The sequence below is a fragment of the Bombyx mandarina genome, chromosome 09 (assembly GCF_030267445.1).
Source record: "Bombyx mandarina strain Sakado chromosome 09, ASM3026744v2".
In the NCBI taxonomy this organism is placed as follows: domain Eukaryota; kingdom Metazoa; phylum Arthropoda; class Insecta; order Lepidoptera; family Bombycidae; genus Bombyx; species Bombyx mandarina.
The window spans coordinates 10373028-10398594 of NC_143216.1; the positions used below are offsets into that span (position 1 = coordinate 10373028).

General features: G+C 38.8%; 1 protein-coding gene across 1 annotated transcript in view; it reads right to left on the reverse strand.

Annotated features, from left to right (window-relative positions):
* The window catches only part of LOC114248978 (phospholipase B1, membrane-associated), a 35418-nt gene that overhangs the window by 9452 nt on the left and 399 nt on the right, over positions 1 to 25567 (reverse strand). Inside the window, exon 2 of the mRNA XM_028182428.2 lies at positions 732 to 987. Within this exon, the coding sequence (XP_028038229.2) occupies positions 732 to 987 (256 nt within the window). The remainder of the gene's footprint in view (positions 1 to 731; positions 988 to 25567) is intronic.

A 25567-nucleotide genomic window follows, 5' to 3' on the forward strand; every position in this document is an offset into this window, starting at 1 on the left:
AAAATGACTTTTTTGACGTTGTAAGTTCTTTTGGCGCGTTCTAGAAAAGTCGATGTTTTAATACGCACCGATGTAACATATTATAATTCATTTGATTGTAAACAATTAGCTTAAGTTTATGAGTAAAACTTTTTTGACGTTGTAAGTTCTTTTGGCGCTTTCTAGAAAACAGTCTATGTTTTAATACGCACCGATGTAACATGTGTTATGTTTATGAGTAAAATTTATCTATACTTCTATACTAATATTATAAAGAGGAAAGATTTGTTTGTTTGTTTGTTTCGAATAGGCTCCGAAACTACTGGACCGATTTGAAAAATTCTTTTTCCATTAGAAGCCGACATTGTCCCTGATGAACATAGGCTACTTTTTTTATTTTCTTTTTTTGGTTTCATGTGTGTTTTAATGTTTCCGAAGCGAAGCGAGGGCGGGTCGCTAGTATAATAATAATCATGTAATTTCGCGAATGTTGAACTGGTAAAAAATTCAATTACGCCAAAGAAGTTACGTCCGTAGATAGAGAGTATATGTAAGGTTTATCTTATTTTAGTGTCTGTTTTATTTTTTCAATAATTTTCCGTACAACAAAATGTAGTTAATTTTTTATTAATTACGAAAATTAAATGACATCATTGCTTGTTTCATAGCTGGGCACTATAACTGTTTGACTGAGAATAATTAGCATTTTTGTAATAGTAAGATCATAGATTTGCTTTTTGGTTCTAACTTACCCATGCACCAAGAGACGCCGCGGTACTCTACAAAGGCGCCCAGAGCGAACTCCTCCAGGGCGCCACTACCAGCGACCAACGAGTCTCCGATAGCAGCCACCACATCAATATCACCAGGTCGAAGTCTGTGCACTGATGTAGGCCGTTCTTTACTTCTGCCCCAGGACAAGGCATCTTCGCATGGAAATGGTGTCGACGGTGGGATAGCGCGTTGGCGTCGAACGTGCGATCTTCTGACTGGATAGCGGACCCTCCACTGGAAAAGGCAATATCAAACTTCAATATTACTTCACCAACGCAGCTTACACTCTTCATCATGACTTTCGCCAAAATGCCTGGTTGGTTGAAAGATTCTCGCAGCGTGTTGTAAGCTGATGGTACTATCAGGTCTCATTTTACAGTACAACGGCTGTCCCATCCTTCAAACCGAAACGCATTACTGCTTCGTGGCAGAAATAGGCAGGGTAGTTGGTATCTACCCGTGCGAACTCATAAGACGTCCTACCTCGCAAGTAATTACGCAAATTAAAATTTTGCGGCTTTGGTTTTTACTACACGATGTTATTCCTTCACGGTGGAAGTCAATCGTGAACATTTATTAAGTACGTATTTCATTACAAAAATTGGTACCCGCCTGCGGGATTCGAACACCGGTGCATCGCCAGATATGAATGAACTGAACGTCTTATCCTTTAGGCCACGACGACTTATAACAAACGAACTATAACTGTGTAAGCTGTATCAGTTGAACAATACCAGATAATTGAATTTCGTCTTCCTCTTTACACAAATATGAATTTACAAAAAATAAAAAAAAACACCTATCTAAGTTGTAGTTCTGACGGAGTCAAATTCTGGTGGAAATAGGAAGCACCGGGAATATAAAAACTAGTTAGATCGAAAATTGAGATCTGTTTAAAGGACGACAGTACAGTCACTGGCCTGGACTTGTGAATTCTACCTAAAGGTATAAACATACGGTCTAAATTGGGTAACTAATTTAGAATAACGGGCTTTTGTCATTGTAGACGACAATAACATCCCCGACTTGCGAATTCGTTTAAAATTTCATAGATAGGCGATTGCATGCAGCAGAGATGCGAATGTTACGATGGATGTGTGAAGTAACGAGAATGGATAGAATACGGAACGAGTATGTTAGAGCAAGTCTGAAAGTGGCACCTGTGGCAGAGAAGCTGAGAAGTGCGCGTTAGGGATGGTATGGACATGTGATGAGACGAAATGAAAATGAGGTTGGTAAGAGAATGTTCACTATGAATGTGGAAGGATATAGAGGAAGAGGTAGACCTAAGAAGAAATGAATGGATTGCGTGAAAGACGATATGGGTAAGAGGGAATAAGCGAAGAAATGGTATATGATAGAAGAGTATGGAAGGAGAAAATATATTGCGCCGATCCCAGGTGACTGGGAGAAGGGCAGGATAATGATGACATTGATTAATGAGTTCATGGTCCACCTGTTATGAAGTAGTTATCTGAACCTATATACAAGTGAAGGCCGCCACCCACACCCTTCAACCCGGAACATCTTACAGCTTCATGGCAAAATGAGACAAGACGATAGCACCTATTCGTGCAGACTCTAATACCAGAACATCGTAAATTAAAATGCCTTAATAACCAAGTGATTTAGGCAAAATTAAACATCCTTTAAAAATCTGTTTAACTACTTAGCAAACATTACTAAGAACAACCCAAAGAATGACGATAGCGGAAAATCACTTAGAATTTCACAATCCGAAGTCTACAGTCCTGCCAGATTGCGCAACTAATCATTATTCGAAAGGAGTCGATGTTACGTGCGTCACGACACCATTATCAGCCCAACGTGCCCTGAAAACTGCGCTCCTTATGAGGACGTGGCAATGAAAACATAACCTTGGTTTATCAACGTTTGTGCAATGTAAATGGTCTTTAATTCATCGTTTTAGCTAACCAAACGTATCATGGATGCGTGGTTGAAGGTTAAAATGGTGTTTTAAATGAGACTACTGTCTTTGTTCAGCCATTGACTTTCAAAACCATTGCTGGCTCTTTTTTTGGGCACAAAACCCACAGTACTGTTTTTTCAAATTGGAAATTTTTTTGTAGCCTTACATACGTGTATTGTTTTTGTGTCGGGACCTAGAATGAACAGGCTTTTTCTAGACTAGAGTTTGGATATCTAAATACCACACATTAGATCTGTGGGATGGATATGTGAGAACTAAAGCCATTAAACAACCTCACATGATGGTATCCGTAAAAAATGTGATACATAATTAAACTATGAAAAAAAAAAAAATTGCTTAGATGGGTGGACGAGCTCACGACCCGCCACTGTGTTAAGTGGTTAAAGGAGCCCATAGACCTCTACAACGTAAATGCCGTCACCCACCTTGAGATATGAGTTCTAAGGTCTCAGTATAGTTACAACGGCTGTCCTGCCCTTTCAAACCGAAACGCATTACTGCTTCACGGCAGAAATATGCAGGGTGGTGGTACCTACCCGTGCGTACTCACAAGACGTCCTACCACCAGTAAAATTTCCTTCCAGTAGACTAAAATCGGAGGAACATTGTTATAGAAAGTACATAATTATATACATAAGTGTACAAAACAGGGTAAAGATTAACGTCAAAACATTAAATAAAAATAGTAGGCGTAGGAAATAAAATTTATGATTAAATAAAACTCTTGAATAATTATTAAACGACTACTCTTCTATTGATTTTAATGTCAACGACATCAGCCAAGATTCCAAGGCTACGTCAAAGAATCTTTTGTGAGCGGCGGTAGACCATTATTACCCAAACAAAGTCAACCGAAATTCTCTCGCAATCAACCCATTCTTCATAATGCAATGCGCATATTATTATGTAGAGCGAAATTACCAACGCAAATATCAGTGGATTTAGAACTGACATTATCGTTTTGAAAGCAAACAAATATTATGCGTGACCAATATTGTTCATTGATGTAATAGCCTCTTCAGTTTTTGAGCACTTTTGAGGTTTTGAGGTTAAATATTTGGTAATTTATTACGATTCTCCTTTTGGAGGACACGACCTGGAGTTTGTTTTATTAGAATTTTTGTGTCCTCAAATCGGACTTTGAGGTTATTTTTTTTTTAATTAAAAAAAACACAACGGCTTTTCCTCTATTAGTTAGTACATTGCAGACGTTGTCTATTAGTACCTTATCAACGTTTGTGAACTAGGATTATGTACTCTGTATCCTATTTGTCGGTAAGACAATAGGCATCATAGAAAGACAATTCGCCAAATATCCTTAACAAAAATACGTAGACACGTAAACATTTAGGCAGCGGCTTGGTTCTGCCCCTGGAATTGCTGAAGTCCATGGGCGACGGCAACCACTCACCATCAGGTGGGCCGTATGCTCGTCTGCCTACAAGGGCAATAAAAAAAAAACATAGATATAGTTATAAGGCACTCGGATAAGAAAGTATTGGACTATTTTGAATATCGTTACGTGACAATTACTTTGATGACTACTGATTGCTGGGCCGCGAGTCGTGGGTTCGATTTCCGCGATATCGAACAAACATTCGTTCAAATAACAGGTCTAGCTCACTGAGTTTCTCGCCGGATCTTCTCAGTGGGTCGCGATTACGATGCGGCGGTAGATTCTGCGAAGCACTGCTCTTGCTAGGGCTAGTGTTAGTCAATTCTCTCAGGTTGAGCCTGTGAGCTCACCTATATAGTAATAAAATAATAGCAGGTCTGTTTACTTTTTACCTAAGTGCTTAAAATCAATTTAAACGTATTATAAACACATATATGTATTATATAATATGCATATATATCAGCCACCAGTTCCCATAGTACAGGAAATCCCAGTTTGAGGCTAGATCACCATTTTTTTCTTGTCCCCTGATTATTATTATTAATGGTATTTATTTATTACACTTCATGTAAAATTAATATTGGCGAACTTAATGCTTAAGGAATTCTCTGCTAATCAACCAAAGGTAGGACAGAGAAATTAATAGTGTTAGGTGCAAAGAAATTTATATTAAATTATAAATACATACATAGAAATATATACATACCATACGTAAGCGTAAATATATATACATATAATAGCTTATACAGTATGGTATCTCACATAGCAAGACTGTTCTCAACACACCCCACAGCACACAGCTGACGCATTATTTACGCAACTAAACCTAAAGGTCGCAGAGAAATGAAAATGTTAACATTGCTTTTTTTATTTCTTTCTTCTTAAAATACATTATCAATATTTCTACATTGTTATTGCAAGACCACACTACAGCGCCACTCTTGCGGTCTGAACATGATTGCAGATCTAAGTGCCTCTCCAATACAGATGATGTATAATGAGTTAAAATAACATCGGAACGGTTACTGTGTAAGACTAAGATTACATTATAGAATTTATGTTCGAAATTATTTCAAACTTACCCGTGAACTATTAAATTCATTTATTTAGGGTTCCGTAGCAAAACGTGAAAACGCGAACATCTTAAAATATCTCCGCATTCACATGTGTCCCAATCAAACCCTTATTTCTGGGGCTGCGAACTCCACCTATCTATCTGCATTTATAAAGCTGACTGCGATTTGCCATTGTCAGCTTAGAAATATATTGATAGATGGCAAACGATAGACAAACACAATGCCTTTTGAGTGACGAGACCAAACACCGAGATTCAATCGAAATACCAACTATTACATCCAGAATCCAGGCTTTAATGCACAAAAGGCATGTCGAATGCACCAGCCCGTGAGAACAAATAAAAACACTGTAATAAACCATCTCGATGGTCGTGACCAGAAAGTTGTAGAATTCGTTTGGACGGACGCTACTTGATTACATAATCAAATGTGGCACATGAATAAACAATTAATTGAGTTACAGAATCGTTATGGCAGTCTGTCATAGGTCGCCAATTAAAATCGCGATCGATGTTGAGTTTAATGCATACTGATCGACCGCGGCAACCCGAAACTTGATTGATAAACCAGTTAGTTGATGGAGTACTGTAACGAAACTCTGATCAGCCGAGGGGACGTCATAATTGGATATAAATGGGTAACGCACTCCCACGCGAGCTATTGTCCGATTATCGTACGATTAGCTTCGTCTCGGCGATAGGCAAACTTTACGAATAACACCTACGTAAACGCCTCTGGGGTTTTATCATTTTAAAAGATATTCTAGTCGACAAGCTGTTTGGATTCCCCACTAAACACTCGTGCGTCCAAGAAATGCACGACCTCATGGAGCCATACAGGCCTTAACAAATGCAGCCTCGTTCTCACGGGAGCTTTCTTCATTTAATATTGCGAAGGCGTTCGACAAAGTCTGGTACACTGGTTTAATTGATCAATTCGTGCAGAAAGAAGTGGTTAAGTTCATCGGCGACCCCAGACCGGAGCAACCACCATGGGATGGTGGTTCCAGTGCTTCCGGAAGTGGCGCATCGACATCAAACCCACTAAAAGCACAGCGGTGCTATTCAGAAGAAGGTTAGGAACATTTAATGTAATTACCAATAAATAGTAACGTTGATTCTCAGTCACTAATTGGCATTCAGGAGACGTGGGGGCGTGAAAGCGAATGTGTTTCAAATGAGGCAGCAAGTAAATAACGTTGCGTATTTAGAATCCGTAACGCTATTTGGTAACGCAATTGAAAAAGGTAGATTATTCAGTTTAACTTGGAAAACACTTCAGTAATTAGGACGGAGTCTCTTTCTCTCAACATAATAATGAAAAGGACAGCTTGAATTTAGACAGTCATGCATCACGCCAAGAATATCTCCTATTGAATACCTAGCCATATGAAAACGGAACGAAAACGCTCAGAACTCGAATGATATTTGTCAAACACACTCACTCCGAATGAGAATTGAAACTAAACAAAGCAAAAAAGCAACTGATTAATATATCTCTACAAGACACAAGGATTTTAAATTCTCAGTCTGATGTTGCCCAATATTAGTATCACCCCTCATCTGCCCGTGAGTTTCCCGTGAGCGTACAACAATCTACAACCAGCATTTACTGGTGGCCGCACGGATAAGTATCACCATCATGCACATTTCTGCCTTGAAGCGGTACTTTTTCCTCACACGACTACTTTACTCGCAGAGTTCCTTCCGTTCGTCCACAAAGAACACTGCTGTGCAGACTTGCGGAGATTACTTAATGGTAGGCAGCGGCTTGGCTCTGCCCCTGAAATTGCTGACGTCCATGACCGACGGTAACCACTTACCGTCAGATGGGTCGTATGCTCGTCTTTTTTATTGCTTAGTGGACGAGCTCACACACTACCTGGTGTTAAGTGGTTACTGGAGCCCATAGACATGTACAACGTAAATGCACCACCCGCCTCGAGATATAAGTTCTAAGGTCTCAGTATGGTTACAACGGCTGCCCCACCCTTCAAACCGAAACGCATTACTGCTTCACGGCAGAAATAGGCAGGGTGGTACCTACCCGTGCGGACTTACAAGAGGTCCTACCACCAGTAAAAGTCTGGATGCAAAGGCAATAAAAAAAGTCGCCGTTGAGTTTCTAACTCGTATTTTCCCCACGGAAAGACAGGGGGGCCCAGTTCAACACTATCTAGCCAAAATATTTATAAAACTCAAACGAAATTCAGTTTGTTTTTTTTTCCTACCTAAGCTACCTAGCCTAAGAGTTATGCCAGCGTAACCGGACGAGGTAATTCAGTCGATTTTGTTCTCCAGCACTGAGCTACTCAATTACAGATAGAACGTGACTGATTTTTCTAAAAAAACAGTCAACCGGCACGACATATTGCAGTGCAGTCATACGTTTCGTATGTGAAGCGTGATTCGTAAAGTTTAGTGGGTCAGCTAGCCCTAAGAACAAGGTTAATAGGTACCTCAAGAGATCACGGTGAATAAACATTACGTTTATCTCAAACGCGGTCTTGCGTAACAACCCTAGCGGAAACTAAGTCAAATAAATACAGAAAGTTAGTTTTGTTTCAAAGTGTTTTAGCGAAGAAAATAAAAATTAATTAAAGCGCTTAAAGACAAGGATGCATTATCATAGTGGATGTTTCGCGCGTACGGAACTTGTGATTGGTTCTCAGTAGGAATACACCTCGATGGATTTCTTTCTATAACTATTCATGCTTGTGCGTACAGGATGGCACAATTTTTTTTTCCTAACTAATCTGATAGCCTCGAAGCTATATCAGCGTAACCTAACAAGTAAGTGAGCTCACGGGGCTCAAACCTGACGACGTTCCTAACATTCAAGTTATGTAATTTCAAAAGTCGATTGTACCTACACCATGGTACCATACCAGGTGATAATGCTCGGTACTTCACGACAACCTCTTAGCAGCCGTGAATAGCTAATCTTCACAAATAATCGTCAGCAGAAAAAGTTGTAAGGGGGTAGGAATAGGGAAGGCATAGATATCAATACTTCCCCTGCCAAGCAATCATGCATAGTGATTACGCAGTAATTACGCAAATTATAATTTTGCGGGTTTGATTTTTATTGCACGATGTTATTTCTTCACCGTAGAAGTCAATCGTAAACAATTGTTAAATACGTATTTCATTAGAAAAATTGGTACCCGCTTGCGGGATTCGAACACCGGTGCATCGCTAGATACGAATGCACCGGACTTCTTATACTTTAGGCCACGACGACTTTAGCAATGCATACAAGCATCCAGTATAACTGAAAGCTTGACCTCATGTCTCAAGGCAAGTACAGCATTCACGTTGTGATAAAATAAGCTCCGCTTACCAGTTGACACAACTTGAATCGCGAGAACCGATAAAGACGCAGTATTAAAATTTCGACATCATCAAAAGTTCGTACAAAATAATTTCGTACTAATAGAACATTCTCACGATAAACAATATTGAAAATTTTAATAGGTAAAACTATTCAACACAGTAATTACATCGAAATAAAACAATAGTAGCTCTACATACATACGTGAGATTGAAAAATTCTCTCATGACCTAAATCAGTTCGATCACGGCGCCGTGAGCGAATCGATGGAGTATTTTAATTTATCCGTATGTGAAAATCAATAGATGACGTGTTATTTGCTAAGCAATACTAGTGGTCTCGCAGTAGTCGAAATTCGACTATAATTAATTGAAATTAAAAGTTTAAACATTATTATGGTTCCACTGTCAAGCATTATTATATTTCTATAATAATACAGGATTCGTCAAAACTACACTACAAATAAATAATATTAAAGACAAACAATATTAATCTATTCTCAATTTAACCACAGACTTTAAACAATAACAAAAGTTTCACAATTGACAATACACAAAGAGTACATACATACATTTATATGTATGTGTTGTGTCAAATAAAATATGGTAGTGTGTGTAATGTTTTCGTTATTGATTTAATTTATTATTAATGCATAATTTTTTTAAAATATTAGCATCATGCACTTCTTCTCTATGTTCTCTCTACGTCTGAGAAATTTCATACTCCTCCGTCCGCGCAATTTTCGTAAAAAGAGATACAAAGTTTTTGCTTCACATAGTAATATATAGACAGCGTACTCTGAGTCAACGAAATGTTATTGGCAGACGATCGGGCCATTTGGCATTGAGTCCATACTTGTGTGCTTAGTGCGAGCTTTTTAACGTTCTCGATAGCGTAAAAGTTAACTCAATAATGGAGTTGGAACGTTTGTCGACATTTGCCGCTATGGTAGCAATCTCGAGAGTCTCATCGTGTCCGGTAAGGTAGATGGGAAAAGACCTCGGATGCGCAGTCCAATACGTTGGTCCGACCAGATCCGCACCGCTCTTGATTCCACATTTCACAACGCCCTCCGCACCGCCAGAGACAAGAATAAATGGAGAAAGATTTTGCGTGCGAAATTGCGTGATATAAAAAGGCGGTCACAACCCTCAGCAGTGAGGAATACGACGGAATACGACGTTTACTGGTGGTAGGACCTGTTGTGAGTCCGCGCGGGTAGGTACCACCGCCCTGCCTATTTCTGCCGTGAAGCAGTAATGCGTTTCGGTTTGAAGGGTGGGGTAACCGTTGTAACTATACTGAGACCTTACAACTTACATCTCAAGGTGGGTGGCGCATTTACGTTGTAGATGTCTATGGGCTCCAGTAATCACTTAACATCAGGTGGGCTGTGAGCTCGTCCACCCATCTAAGCAATAAAAAAAAAAAAGGACGAGGCCGCTTTGGGCGCTGTTACAACTGCATACAAATTTTAGTTAACTTTTACGCTATAGAGAACGTTCAAAAACTCGCACTAAGGACACAGATTCCCGACACAGACATCACAGCCCGAATGAGGCTGTTCACCTTGAGACTTGATACTTTCAACGTTTAACTACACCAGACAACACACTGTCGTAATGTTTACTGATAAACTTACGTATACCTTGTGTGTGATCGCTAATTAGTTCTTAAAGTGCTTTAACCTTGGCTAGCTTGGCTAAAGGTAGGTAGCGGCTTGGCTCTGCCCCTGGCATTGCTGACGTCCATGGGCGACGGTACCAACTCACCATCAGGCGGGCCGTGTGATCAACTGCTTACAAGGGAAAAAAATTGAGCTTCGAGAACGTATTGCCAACTGACCACATACCACATAAAACCAACACTTTTATTGGTGGTAGGACCTCTTGTGAATCCGCACGGGTAGTTACCACCACCCTGCCTATTTCTGCCGTGAAGCAGTAATGCCTTTCGGTTTGAAAGGCAGGGCAGCCGTTGTAACTATACTGAGACCTTAGAACTTATATCTCATGGTGGGTGACGCATTAACATTGTAGATGTTTATGGGCTCCAGTAACCATTTAACACCAAATGGACTGTGAGATCATCCACCTATCAAAGCAATAAAAAAAAAATCGCCCGAGAAACATGTCGTCCTTACCCGTCCGGTCTTAGAGTATGGTCTACCACCAGTAGAAAACGATTGTGTTATTTAATTAAATGCAATTACTGGCTATCGTCTGCTGTCAATCTCCCTAAATATTTCTATGTACATGCGCACTACATGTCCTACGTTAATTTTACTATAACAGACACCTTCCCTGTATGCTTAAGTGCGAGTTTTTTAACGTTATCGATATCGTAAAAGTTAACTCAAATTTGTATGGAGTTGGAATAGCGTCCTTAGCGGCAAACGTAGGCAAACGTTCCAATTCCATATAAATTTACCGATGGTAGGACCTCCTGTGAGTCCGCGCGGGTGGGTACCACCACCCTGCCTATTTCTGCCGTGAAGCAGTAATGCGTTTCGGTTTGAAGAGTGGGGCAGCCGTTGTAACTATACCTTAGAACTTATATCTCAAGGTGGGTGGCGCGTTTACGTTGTGGATGTCTATGGGCTCCAGTAACCACTTAACACCAGGTGGGCTGTGAGATCGTCCACCAATCTAAGCAATAAAAAAAATAAATTACGCCGTCGAGTACGTTAAAAAACTCGCACTAAGCACACTGATTTGTCCTTAACAACTATCAAGGCTCATGGCAGTCGGTTCGTATAATCTCAGAACGACAAGAGGACAAATATACAAAGAAACTTTCCTTTATTAATTACGTAGAATAGAAAGAAAAAAAAAACGAAGCATTCAAACCTCTGCGACGCGCAAATAATAAAGTCATTAGTTTTTTTTTTATACCATCAAAATGCGAAAGTTAGATAAGTCAAGAACGGAGAGGGTCAAAGCTCTGCCACCACGCAGTTATTCACACGGAAATGTCAATTTCGTAAATATAACCGGTCAATTAAAACATCGCGCGTTACGTAAACATTGATAATAATAATAATAGCTTTACTGTTTCCTTTGTAATGTCTTACAGATTATTTTATTGGTGAATAAGCTTTGTGCTTATTATCTGTTACGGTACACGAGCGTACGAATGCGTGGATGCGCGTGAAATTGCCGTATCCGATTATGTGATTATGTGATTATCCGATTATCCGATATTATTACTGGTGGTAGGACCTCTTGTGAGTCCGCGCGGGTAGATACCACCACCCTGCCTATTTCTGCCGTGAAGCAGTAATGCGTTTCGGTTTGAAGGGTGGGGCAGCCGTTGTAACTATACTTGAGATGTTAGAACTTATATTTCAAGGTGGGTGGCGCATTTACGTTGTAGATGTCTATGGGCTCCAGTAACCACTTAATACCAGGTGGGCTGTGAGCTCGTCCACCCATCTAGGCAATAAATAAATAAAAGTCCGAAATTTGCCTTTAGATAATTTATAATCATTGTTTGATCACTTCGTTGGTTAGAAACTCATAGGTCATGTACCCTAGAGTCAGGACTACCCTTCCGTCGGGCGTTAAATGTCGAAATCTTAAAAGTTTTTACCTCGACCTAAATATAAATTGAGCTTGAAGTCATGTCTGTATGTTAGCTAAGCGATTTAAAACGATCAATAAACAAATAAATCATGATCTCTGATTCAATAAATAATTATTATTTTTATTAACAATGAGTCCCTATTGGATAAACGGCGTGTTTAAAATAGCACATAACCGCCACGGTAAAAGTGTATCTATCATTTTGTGCAACATCCGTTTGCTCTTTTATGATTTTATGTTTTGCAATAAAATTATTATTGTGGTAGTAGGTATTACGAAAAGAAAAAACCAAGTGTTAGTCTCATTCAATTGAAGCTTCGACCTTATAATTTAAAGATTCGCGTTGTATTTGTGAATTACCGGAAATACATTACAGTTTTAGAGGCTTTTAGTATGTCACACGGATTCTTCAAATATGGTTCGTTTAATTTAAATTTTTGTATTCGCTCTCCTTTGACATTTTTTGACCGCTTTTCTTTGATCTCTTCTTCAAGCCGTCTCCACCCAGCGGTGAGTGTAGGTCTCTTCATATGCACTGCATTCCTTTCGATTTCTTGCCTTTCGCGTCCACTCCCTACCAGCTATTTTGACCAAGTTGTCGATCCACCATATTAGTTGACTACCCATGCTACTGTTACGCTGGTAAAATTAACGCCATCTATCGCCGAATAGCCGAAACGAATATCAAAAGATCTAGTAACATGTAGAACGCTCGAGAAATACAGCGTCAGCTATTGTCAAATAGCGGAAACACACATCTCCACTCTAGTATTCTTATGCCCTATCGACATGATATTCTTTGACGCCGTAAATATGTTTTATTGTAATAAATAAGATTATTCATTATTACAATATCATTAATGGCGATTATTTATTATATCTTTGTACTCGAATGTACTCGAAACGCTTTGAACTGACCTGACCTTTGACTTGACGCTAGACCTGGAAGCGCATTGCCTGCTGAGTGGACCTTGGGAGCATGGGCGACATAACTAGTGCTTCTGCATATACATTGTCAGCGTAACCACGACCACTCTGACAAAAGTGTCCGACCGAGAAAAGATTTATCATCTATATATTAATACGTGAAGCAAAAACTTTGTATACCTTTTTACGAAAATTTTCCACACTTATCTATATCTATACTTCTATATCTATACTTCTATACTAATATTATAAAGAGGAAAGATTTGTTTGTTTGTTTGTTTCGAATAGGCTCCGAAACTACTGGACCGATTTGAAAAAATCTTTTTCCATTAGAAGCCGACATTGTCCCTGATGAACATAGGGTACTTTTTAAATTTTTTTTAAATTTTTTTTTTTTGTTTCATGTGTGTTTTAGTGTTTCCGATGCGAAGCGAGGGCGGGTCGCTAGTACAGAATATAGAGAAGGAGAGCACAATGTTGTTTTTTTTTAATTATGCTTAAATAATACATTAAATCTTTAAAAAATACATTACACACACTACCATTTATTTGACACACACACGCACGTATACTATTTGTTTATTGTCAATATTTCTTATTGCTTATGGTCTCTGGTCAAATTTGTCAGTCTGGTCAGTATTTGACAATATTTGACAATAGAAAAATAATAGGGTACAAATTTATAATTTCAATTAATTTTAGTCATATTTCGACTACCTACCAGGGGATCACTAGTATTTTTAATTTCACGGAGTTCAGAGCCACGCGCTGATCTCATGAGAGGTTTGATTCAGTTTGTTTATTCTGGGGCAATACTATACGGTGGAAGTAACATGCCGGGGCGTTGAATAAATTAATATGTTTTGATAAAAAATTAGAATTTTATATTTATCTTTTACGTTGATCAGCAGATGATTACACGTGTCAAACGGTGTTTTTGTGCCCTTTCGAAATCGCGACCTCTTATATCATCTGAAGCACCCATCATACATAACGGTGAAGTCACAAATTAATTTTGTAATTCTCTCAATCTCTGCGAGATAATGTATCGGGCTGTTAGCTGTGCTGTTTCTATTTTTATTAATGGTTTAGACAGACGTCAGTGACAGACGACTCGTGAAGACCGAAGAAAAAATGTTATTCTTATCTATATATTAATACGTGAAGCAAAAAATTTGTACCCTTTTTACGAAAATTGCGCGGACGGAGAAGTATGAAATTTCCCACACTTATAGAGAATATAAAGAAGAAGTGCAGAATGCTAATATTTTTTGAAATTATGCACTAATAATACATAAAATCAATAAAAAATCATTACACATACTACTGTGTATTTGACACAACACATACATAAATTACTCTTTGTTTATTGTCAATTGTCAAAATTCTCAATTTTAATTTTTAATTAAGAATTATTTTTTTTTGGTCAGGAGGAAATCGCCGGACTTCCGCCCTCCATTGGGGATAGAGGGCGCAGCATGTCAGAGTCGAACTGACTAAAACCTCCTGTCGCTCAACAACCAACGTTCAAACCTCGCATGAGACAGAACTTTTGAAGAGGCAAAGGGGGGAAAGTGAAGCGTTTAGTGCGGAGCACATTTTTCTTCCCGGACGCCGGACCGTGTTTAACATTATTTATCTATAGTGTAGTTTTGGCCAAATCTGTGATTATATTGTAGAAGTATAATAGTGATTGACAATAGAACTATAATAATGTTTAAACTTATAATTTCAGTTAATTATAGTCGAATTTCGACTACTGCGGGACCACTAGTGTTAATACATAAACCTAGATTCATTTTTTTAAGGCTTACTGGAAGGATAATGAAGTCAGGTGTGAATTGCGAGCAGCTTCCAAAGGAGACCTGATAGCTAGAAGGCAGCTGCTGCGCGAATGTATCTACTACTGGATCGCAATCGCAACCCACTGTGAAGATCCGGCGAGAAACTCAGCGGGCCGATGTTAAGCTCACCAGTCGTTATTCCTGCTCCTAGTGCTAGAGCTGCAGGGAGTGAGATAACACTATATGTTTTTTTTATTGATTAGGTGGGTGGATGAGCTCACAGCCCACCTGGTGTTAAGTGGTTAGTGGAGCCCATAAATATCTACAAAGTAAATGCGCCACCCACCTTGAGATACAAGTTCTAAGGTCTCAGTATAGTTATAAAGGCTGCCCCACCCTTCAAACCGAAACGCATTACTGCAACTATTTCATTATAAAAAATTGCCGTAATCATCAAACTGAAACTCATGAATATATAATGCCTGTAAATTACTACAAGAATTCTAGAAACATCGGAGAGTTACAATATTTCGCTAGCCGAACCGCTATTACGAAGGTCATATTTTCAAATTATTCATCAATTACAAACGACGTAATTAAGTAATCTAAATATGCGCATTGTGAAATGATTCAGCTGTTTATTGCCACCTTTCTCTAACTTCACACGTATACAAGGTCGGCCATCGTGATTATCGTAATCAGATCAAAAGCGGTTCCGAGCATTAGCGATAATTAAATGGGCCTCTAAATACAAAAGCTACTGATTCGATAACTAATTGACACGATATTGATGAAGGTTTGTCTTTGAATTCTAATTTTTATTTATTTATTTCAGTCTTCTTACAAACTAACAGTTCAACCAAACATCTGTAAGGTATTACTGAATGAAATGAACGAAATGAATGAAATGCGTTTATTTCAGGCAACTTAAGCCCATAAAATTTCACTTTTTTTTTATTGCTTAGATGAGTGGACAAGCTCACAGCCCACCTGATGTTAAGTGGTTACTGGAGCCCATAGACATCTACGACGTAAATACGCCACCCACCTTGAGATATAAGTTCTAAGGTCTCAAGTATAGTTACAACGGCTGCCCCACCCTTCAAACCGAAACGCATTACTGCTTCATGGCAGAAATCGGCAGGGTGGTGGTACCCACCCGCGCAGACTCACAAGAGGTCCTACCACCAATAATTACGCAAATTATAATTTTGCGGGTTTGATTTTTATTACACGATGTTATTCCTTCACCGTGGAAGTCAATCGTGAACAATTGTTGAGTACGTATTTCATTAGAAAAATTAGTACCCGCCTGAGATTCGAGCATCGGTGCATCGCCTCAACACATATGCACCAGACGTCTTATCCATTAGGCCACGACGACTTTTTCACATACAAGTACATAATATTTAAATCAAAATACAATAAAATTAAAAGTACAATTGATCAGAATTATAAAAAAAAAATAATGGTAACTTATGTATCTTAAGAACGTCACAACACATGGTCGCGATCTTCAGTAGTGAGGTTTTTTGATATTATTTCCATTGTAAGCAGACGAGCTCATGATGGTAATTACTCACTATCGCCTGTTGATCATAAGCAACGTTGAGGCGCACTCAAGCCGCTCTCTACTTCAAAATAAATTTACCAGGCTGTTGGGAGATACGTGTTTGCGACCTGAAGCATCTCTATGTACTGCTTTTCTTTCCTACCTATGCTGATAACCTTGAGAAGCACGGCTCTTCCTAGGGTTCGTGTTAGTAACGTCGTCAGGCTTGAGCCCCGTGAGCTCACCTACATGTTAGGGAGAACCTGAAATAGCCTCTCAAGGCTAGCAGCATAGGTAGGAAAAAAAAAGTTCAAAAGCAATTACACACGTGCCACAGAAATTATTCAACATCATCTCATAATTATGTGTATTAAGCGCATAAATAATAATTATGAACACTGTTTTTAAAAATTACAAAGGCCATTCTTCAAACACGCGGTTTTACCTTCGTCAAAAAAAACATTTTAACAGATTTTAGCAGCGGCTTGGCTCTGCCCCTGGAATTGCTGATTTCCATGAGCGACGGTAACCGCTTACCATCAGGTGGGCCGTAAGCTAGTCTGCCTGCAAAAAAAAAACAATCTCGTGTCGACGGCGGGCCTAAGCTTTAAATACCTTAAGCGCCTGTCTTCTCTAACTAGGTATCTAACTTGTCAGTGCTAGTGAGCTATTTCGCTATTATTGCACGACTATAAGCTATAATCGTTTGATAATCAATCATTTTATGACTTAATAGTCATAAAATGCCGCATTGTAACTTGAGTAATTAATGTAATTTCTAAGTAATCCTGAAATGTGTCGTTTAATTTTGCTGAGTACTACGTAAGCTAAGGTTATATTGAAGGCTGATAAGAGACCTATCATCAGATTTAAATCTTCTACGGGTTTTCGGTAACTTTCATTATATCGTTCGGACGATATGATTTTATTACAGAAATACATAGACAGATTAAATTCGTATTTTAAGAATTTAGATACTTTTTTTACGAAGTCCTACGAGGACCTACGATGTCCTCGCGCTTTGGGGGCGCGCGGGGTATGTGGGACTGGTCCGCGACTGCGAACCGCGGGCTCAAGGGTATTTTAGGGCTCTACAACACTAAACGACTTCCCTGCACTCTCACACCCGACGTTTGATATCCGCCCGGGGTCAGAACCCGGTCACAATAATTGAGTTCCCGCGGTCAGCACTACAACCAGACTCGCGGTGTCATCCAGAAGACGCCCAGCCGACGGGTCGTCGAGGCGCTAGTCGACGACCAACGACTTCAGTCTTCGCGGTACGGCGGCCTGACCAGGCCACCCGGACGATGCCGCTGGTGTTCCAAAATACCCCGCTGGGCCAGAATCAGCCTGCCGAGTCGGAACGCGATACACCACCGACCGGGTTACTCTTCCACAGTATGTTCAACGACAACAGCGTCGACGGCAATGCGGACTGCATCGCGGATCGCAGCCTATGACGCGCGGTCCCATCCTCCTGGTGCCAGCACGCTGGAGTGAGGGTAGCGTACGTTGCAGCCTCGTGACCATCACTGGGAGGAGACTGCCTCCTCACAGCTTGTAACTTGTATATGTGCAAACTTATCTTAGAAACGTCGTTATCGCGATTCAGGGATCTGGCAAATATCATCTGTTCTATGGTAAATCGTTTTAGGTTCGCGAAATATTGATAGTGACTTTTGACTTAATTATTTTCAATATGAACTACAATAGTCCCTTTTTGAACGCAAAGAGGGTTTAAAAAGAGACAGTAATATAATTTCTATACCAATTCCTTTACAGAAATACACATGAAGGTGGAAGCTATCCAATCGAGTTTAGCGCTTCCACAAACAAATCTCTTTTTCGTTACGTAAATTCAAGTTTGCTTACATTTCCGTCAACGACATAATGCATCTCGGCAATGCAATAAAAGTTTAACAACTGAGTGACCGCAAAATTTACATTGTAGTGCTGCGGAGAAACGTAAAAGTTTAGCTTGTCAATTTATTGTACTGTCTTCATAATGGAACTCTTGTTTATGATTGAAAGATTACTGGTGGCCCGGAGGCCTTTCCAGTTTCACCAGGACAGGTGGGCGAGCAAAGACTCAGCCAGGAAGGGTGGGACTTGCTAACAACTGCCCGAGCGCCTCCGAAGGAGACCTAACAACTCAAGATTAATTGCCTCGCAAATGAATCTACTACCGGATCGGAATCGCGACCCACTGAGAAGATCCGGCGAGAAACTCAGCGGGCTGATGCATGGGTTAGGTTGCACGTCGACCTCTTTGTCGAGTTCGACGAGTACGGTTACCGGGGTTCCTCAGCCTGCTCCTAGTGTTAGAGCTGAAGGTATCTAATGCAAGAGTTATTGGATCGGATGGGTCCGTAAGGGCGTGTCTAGGGCAACGACGATGACTTGCTCCTGCGTGATCAGGATAATGGAACTCGTTTTTAGTTCGTGTTGACCGGCGAAGAAGTTCACATCACTTAAGAACCCAATCGAACTGTGAGGCCTCGTAAACCTGATACATATGTATGACACAGGAAGCTCTAATAAGATCGAAAGCGCCAAAATACGATGTAAGCTAGAATTCGTCAAAACTTACGCAACGTTGATTTGTAGACTTACTTAATTATAACAATCATTAAGAATCGTTGCAAATTACGTAAGTTACCAAATTTTTTCACAATTTGTGATTAAAAATGAATACCTACAGCAAAACAAACAATCACAGGTGAAGAGTCAGTTATTAAAAAAAGTCCATCTATTTTTAGATTTGCGAAATATCGATTGTGACTTTTGACTTAATATATTTAATATGACCTGCAATTGTACCTCTCCGAGATCTATTTTGGGTTAAAAAGAGACAAAAATATAATTTCTATCTTGGTTCCCTCGTTTACTATGCTACTTTTGGCGTTTAGTATAGCAAAAGATGAATAATGTTTTCCTGTTTATCTTGAACTATAAAGTAAGCGAATAAAATAAATTACTGATATAATCTTATACATAGCTGAATTGTTGTCGGTGACGGTAGTCAAACATGCACCTTTAAATTATTAACTTGTCCAAATTTGGCCCTGACTACAAATTTAACTTAAATATGTTATTATTGGTTTACTATTCGCAAAATACAAACTTACAACGGCCATTTTTTTCAAACTTCGCACTCGAAGTCCGAGTTTTGTCTTTTCAATTCAAATTCAAATTCAAAATCATTTATTTCAACTTGGATGTCATCAAAAACACACTTGTTGAATGTCAAAATGTAAAAGAAAATGTTAACTCTACCACCGGTTCCAAAAAAAGCCACAGTCCTGAGAAGAACCGGCGAAACAAACTCAGCGGGCTTTTTTTTTTTTTTTGTATTTTCTCAACTATTTTCTTTTTTTTTAAACAAGAAAACATATTTACAGTATACAAAAAAACAAGTCAAAAAAATACAATTCAAATAAATAATAATAATAATGAAAAATGAAAAGGCCAGGAGCGAACGCCTCATTCCCACGTAGTGCCATCTAGTAAAAAATCCTTAACTTTATAATATGCCTTGTTGCACAAACGTTCCTTGACAGTTTTCTTAAATCTATGAACAGGTAGTAGTTGAACGTTTTGTGGGATCTTGTTGAAAAGCTGTACACCCAGCCCCCTGAAAGAGTTGCTTATTTTCTTAATTCGAGCCGCCGGCAACGCAAGCCTATGTTTGTTCCTAGTGTTCACATTATGCAAATCGCAGACTCTGGGGAATTCTACAATGTTTTTACGCACGTACAATAAATTTTCAAAAATGTATTGGGACGCTAAAGTTAGAATTTTGATTTCCTTAAACTTGTCCCTCAAGGATTCCCTCGGGTGCATATTATAAATAGCACGAATAGCCCTCTTCTGCAGGATGAAAATCGTTTCGACATCGGCAGCATTGCCCCATAGCAAAATGCCATAGGACATAACACTATGAAAATAACTGAAATAAACTAGACGTGCCGTATCTTCATCAGTATACGTTCGTATTTTTTTACCGCAAACGCTGCAGAACTAAGTCTATTCGCTAACTTGCATATGTGAGGACCCCACTGCAGCCTGGAATCAACTGTTATACCAAGAAAAACTGTCGAATCAACAAGCTCCAGTGTCTCTCCACTTACAATGATATTAGTGTCTACTTGTCTAACATTAGGTGTGGTAAATTTTATACATTTTGTTTTTTTGTTATTTAATAACAGATTATTAACACTAAACCAATGTACCACGCGCGAGATAGCATCATTCACATCGTCATAATCTTCCAATTGTCGTTTAATTTTAAACAATAAGAATGTATCATCAGCGAATAATACGACCTCGTGACGGGTTTCAATAAACTTTGGTAAATCATTGATATACACAAGAAATAAGAAGGGACCCAATATGGAACCCTGAGGAACACCCATATTAAGTAAGACACCGGAAGATCTCTTTCCTTTAACGTCTACCTTTGTCTCATAAGACGAAACTATCATACCCATTATAATTCATCCTAGACAGATAGTCTTCTTCTTTATTGCTTAGATATTTTTTTTATTGCCCTGTAGGCAGACGAGCATACGGCCCTGATGGTGAGTGGTTACCGTCGCCGTACTTCAGCAATGCCAGGGGCAGAGCCAAGCCGCTGCCTACCGCTATGGATGGACGATCTCACAGTCCACCTGGTGTTAAGTGGTTACCGGAGCCCATAGACATCTACAACGTAGATGCCGCCACCCATCTTGAGATATGAGTTCTAAGGTCTCAGTATAGTTACAGCGACTGCCCCACCCTTCCAACCAAAACGCATTACTGCTTCACGACAGAAATAGGCAGGGTGGTGGTACCTACCCGTGTGGACTCAAAAGAGGTCCTACCACCAGTAAAAGTCTGTCAAACGTGTCAGGATATATAACGTCAATATTCACATTTTGCCAACATTGACGTCTTAAAGTCGGTGAAAATTACCTTCTAACATTCTATCACATACAAGCAAACACGGGGGAACACACCAAACAAATGAATGCATGTTAAAACACATAGAATTATCGATGTTAACACTGATATAATACAGACGATTACGAAAATAAAATCATCATCGTATATTATTATATTAAATATATTCGTGTTTCTATCATATAATCAAAGGTCGTTAATCCATTTTACGTTTTATAAAACGTAGAACCGGTATTTGGTCGGTTTTGTAATCTGGTCATAATAAAAATCGCCTCATATACGTATGTAGTGATAGTTGATGTAATAAATATCGTGCTATTTATAGACAAGCCTATATTCATGTGGATGTGTGTGAGCACGTTTGATACGTGAGTGTGTTTTTAACCATCGACACTGATAAACGATCCGTGGTTAAAGACTTCGTCGTGAATTTTATTTAAGACTAGCTGACCCGGCAGACTTCGTAGTGCCTCAATCGAAAAATAAAAGACCTAAACTTTTGTATAAAATAAACTTAAAACAAACAAAAGGAATACGTCCGATGGGGTACTCATCAAAGGAAAAATCAAATTGTTATTTTTTTTTGATTCCAGGCTTTTTCATATTTATTTACCTTTTAAACCTTCTCTGGACTTCGACAAATAATTCAAAATCAAAATTAGCCAAATCGGTTAAGCCGTTCTCGAGTTTTAGCGAGACTAACGAACAGCAATTCATTTTTATATATATAGATAGATAAAAAAAATCAATAAATAGAAGATGCATTCATATTGACTACACACCTTAAGTACTCTTGGACACAAATCACGTGACGTTACGGCTTAGAGAGAAGAGTATTATTAGTCTTTATCGTAATTTACTTAAGACTTAAAGGTTCCGATACCGCCGTCTGGGCTAGTAGCTACTAAAAACCTTCTAACACGCGCCCAGCTTATGTGCTGCGATATTTTATTTGGCCGGTATGCATTTAGCTACACTGTCACAATGTTCTAGTCAAAGTTTCCGTGAATATTAATAGATTCGAAGAGCATACATGAATAATTTGGGTATATTATTAAGTTATTACATAAAATTAAATGTATATCGATGGAACAAGGCTAAGAGGTTGCAAACAAATCAGATGATTCGAAAAAATTTCCTCAATACTCAAACCCCAAGCTACTCTCTATGACTCGAAGGAGATACACAGTTGGAGGAGCATCTACAAGATATATTAATGTCTCATCTAGAAAGTCAGGACTCTCGGCAATTAGAAAAATGACGTCAGAAGGGTATTTCAATATAAAATACTTGCACCAAAAAAATTACAAAATGAATATACATATAATTTGACCGATTTACGTAATTAACGCGCGCCGCCAGCGTAATTAAAAAAAAAACAAATATCATAATATTTCAATTAACCTTCAAGCTCAAATTCATTATTGCTGTACAATTTGACGTAATAATATTTTCTAGAAGTCTCTGAATCCTTAAGAACCGACGATTGTAGTCAGTCGATTTTAGGATCATCTCAAGTCGACTAGTTAATTATAACTTACACAATACGTTTCCAGAGATGAATCTGTACTGTGGTTTCTTATGATTTTTAAGGGCAAAGGAGTACACGACCCATCTTATGTAAAGTTATTAGGTACCGAGGTCCATATGCCGAACCTTGGGACGCGAAGTTGGAATTTCAACCAGAGCAGAAAGAACTATGGTGGTACGTACCCGTGTGGGCTTACAATACACGCTACCAACAGTACAAGCCGGTTGGCAATCGCAGTATATTGGTATAATACTCAGAGACCACTGTTGCAAAGTCCTCCCTTAATAGCTTTTTACGGCATCTACCGAAAGATGTGATGCTATTCTAGTACAACAAACTCTATGCAAAGTCTTTCTTCAAACGACATTAAAAAATTTTTGAGATGGCCATTACCGTCGTAAATATACACTTACGCACGTCCGCCATCGACGGCAATAAAAAAAATATTGGTTGTCTGTAAATTTTGTTTACGGACTGAATAATGAATTATCATTATTCTGTATAATACAAAAAAAGATTTAATTGGAAATTACAATTATCGATAAATTAACGCTTGGCCCGATCGTGCCTCTCTATCATCGCTTGTTCCGCGCTCTCGCTTGCACAGTCAGGCTCGGGCGGAACGTGACACTTTTTCGTGCGTGCAGCCGATGTTCATCGACCTTTAAGACGCCAAAAAAAACTAGACAAGCACACGCTTCGTGTTTCATAATCAAATAACGAATTAGGATGTCTGTGGAAGAACACCGAACGTGTTACAATTTCATTACTGCAAGCTCTTAACTATGCGACATGACACGTTAGGCCAGTGTTTTCCAAACTTTTTTGCGCCATGCCCCACTGTAACATTTCTAAAATTTCTATGCCCTCCATACATAATTTTTAATAAAATTGATCTGTTCACCTAAGAAACATAAATTTAGCATAAAATTACTATGAAATTGTTATCAAAATACAGTAAGTAATATTTCAAAACATATAACAAAAAAACTAAAATTCAAATTCAAAATAATTTTAATACAGATCTTCTGTATTAATATAATGCGATTGCCCCCCTTGATTATCAAATTGCCCCCTTGTGGAGCGTGGGCCCCACCTTGGGAAACACCGCGTTAGGTGTTGACGCAACGACGTATGACTGCCGAGACTGGTTGTCGTCGGCCTTTACTCCTTGGTCCTTCGAGACCAGCCACAACACTGTCGCAACGCGCGATTGCATAACGAACTTGTCTACAAACAATGTTTGAGATTTAGACGATACTTTTCGGCGTAGACAAACGAACCTCTGATCAGCTCCGGCTGTTAAGTTAACCAACATCAGCAGGGTCCGGAGCCCAGTAAAATGGTGGTAGGACCTCTTGTGAGTCCGCGCGGGTAGGTACCACCACCCTGCCTATTTCTGCCGTGAAGCTATAATGGGTTTCGGTTTGAAGGGTGGGGCAGCCGTTGTAACTATACTGAGACCTTAGAACTTATATCTCAAGGTGGGTGGCGCATTTACGTTCCAGTAACCACTTAACACCTGGTGGGCTGTGAGCTCGTTCACCCTTCTACGCAATAAAAATAAAATGGCTATCCGTCATCTCGGGTTACGGGTGTTGCAGGAATGTTAATATAAATATGTATCTTATAAGTTTGAATTTTCATGTTGGTCCCTGACGAGAAAGACTATTTAAAGTGTCCTGCCCATTTCTTCGGTCAGTCAAAACAGGCATTAAGCAATACGATCGAGACTTCAACCTTAAGTGTGGCGGCATTCACGTCACGATGCTCACGGAATCTGACAACGGGTTTATAGCACCTCATTCTGAACCAAACATTCTAAAATTAATATAAAAGTGCGCAATTATTAAATTTTTGCCGCTAAGTTGGCACCAGCTAGCTAACAAATTTAGGTTGTGTTGGTATTACTGTCCTGGATATTTTCTGGCAGTTTCTAGCAGTAGCAGTCCTGGCTAGTTTGAAGCAAGCGATTCACAAATCGGGCGGCAAAATTCACGTTAAGGGCTTCACTTAACGCCTTCTCTACCAAGGAGTTTTTATTTAATAAGGATAAATAAAGAATCCGATTTATAAATATCTGTTGTAGAATATTATTTAAAAAAAATTGATAACCTAATAAAAACTGCTACTTATGTTTTATTAGACCACTTTTTTTTCGTCTAGATCCCGAGCGGTTCATACCGTCATGTGAACAAAACGATTAAGGTCAATAATAAATATTTTACTCGTTTGGGTAGCATCACCAGGTTGCTCGTTTTGATTTGTTTTTGAATTAAATATTATTTCTTATCTATACTTTATTGACAGAACCTATTTGTCTAAAATATGATTGGTACTTTGGTAACTGCGAGAAGGTGGATTAATCGGAATACATTCACAAACAAATATTACTCTATCTTTTCGGTTTTACGGTATGCTCTTGCGTTTACTCTTGCACATATTATTTTAATATATTTTAAAATTTCTGGTGTATTAATGGTGGTGGCATAAATAGAAAAATATATTTTGCTTCGTTTACTTTTCGCGAATACGTAATTAAATTATTTATGAAAACTTAAAAAAAATGCGTTCAGATATATTAAAGATTAAAAGAAGTAATAACTATGTAAGGTAAGTACATACTGTATTTATATTTTTGTAATTAATTATTCTTTAACTTAAAAAAGTTACTAAAGTTATTTATGACAAAATATAAATCAACGATTTCTGTATTTCATTCGTTACAAATTA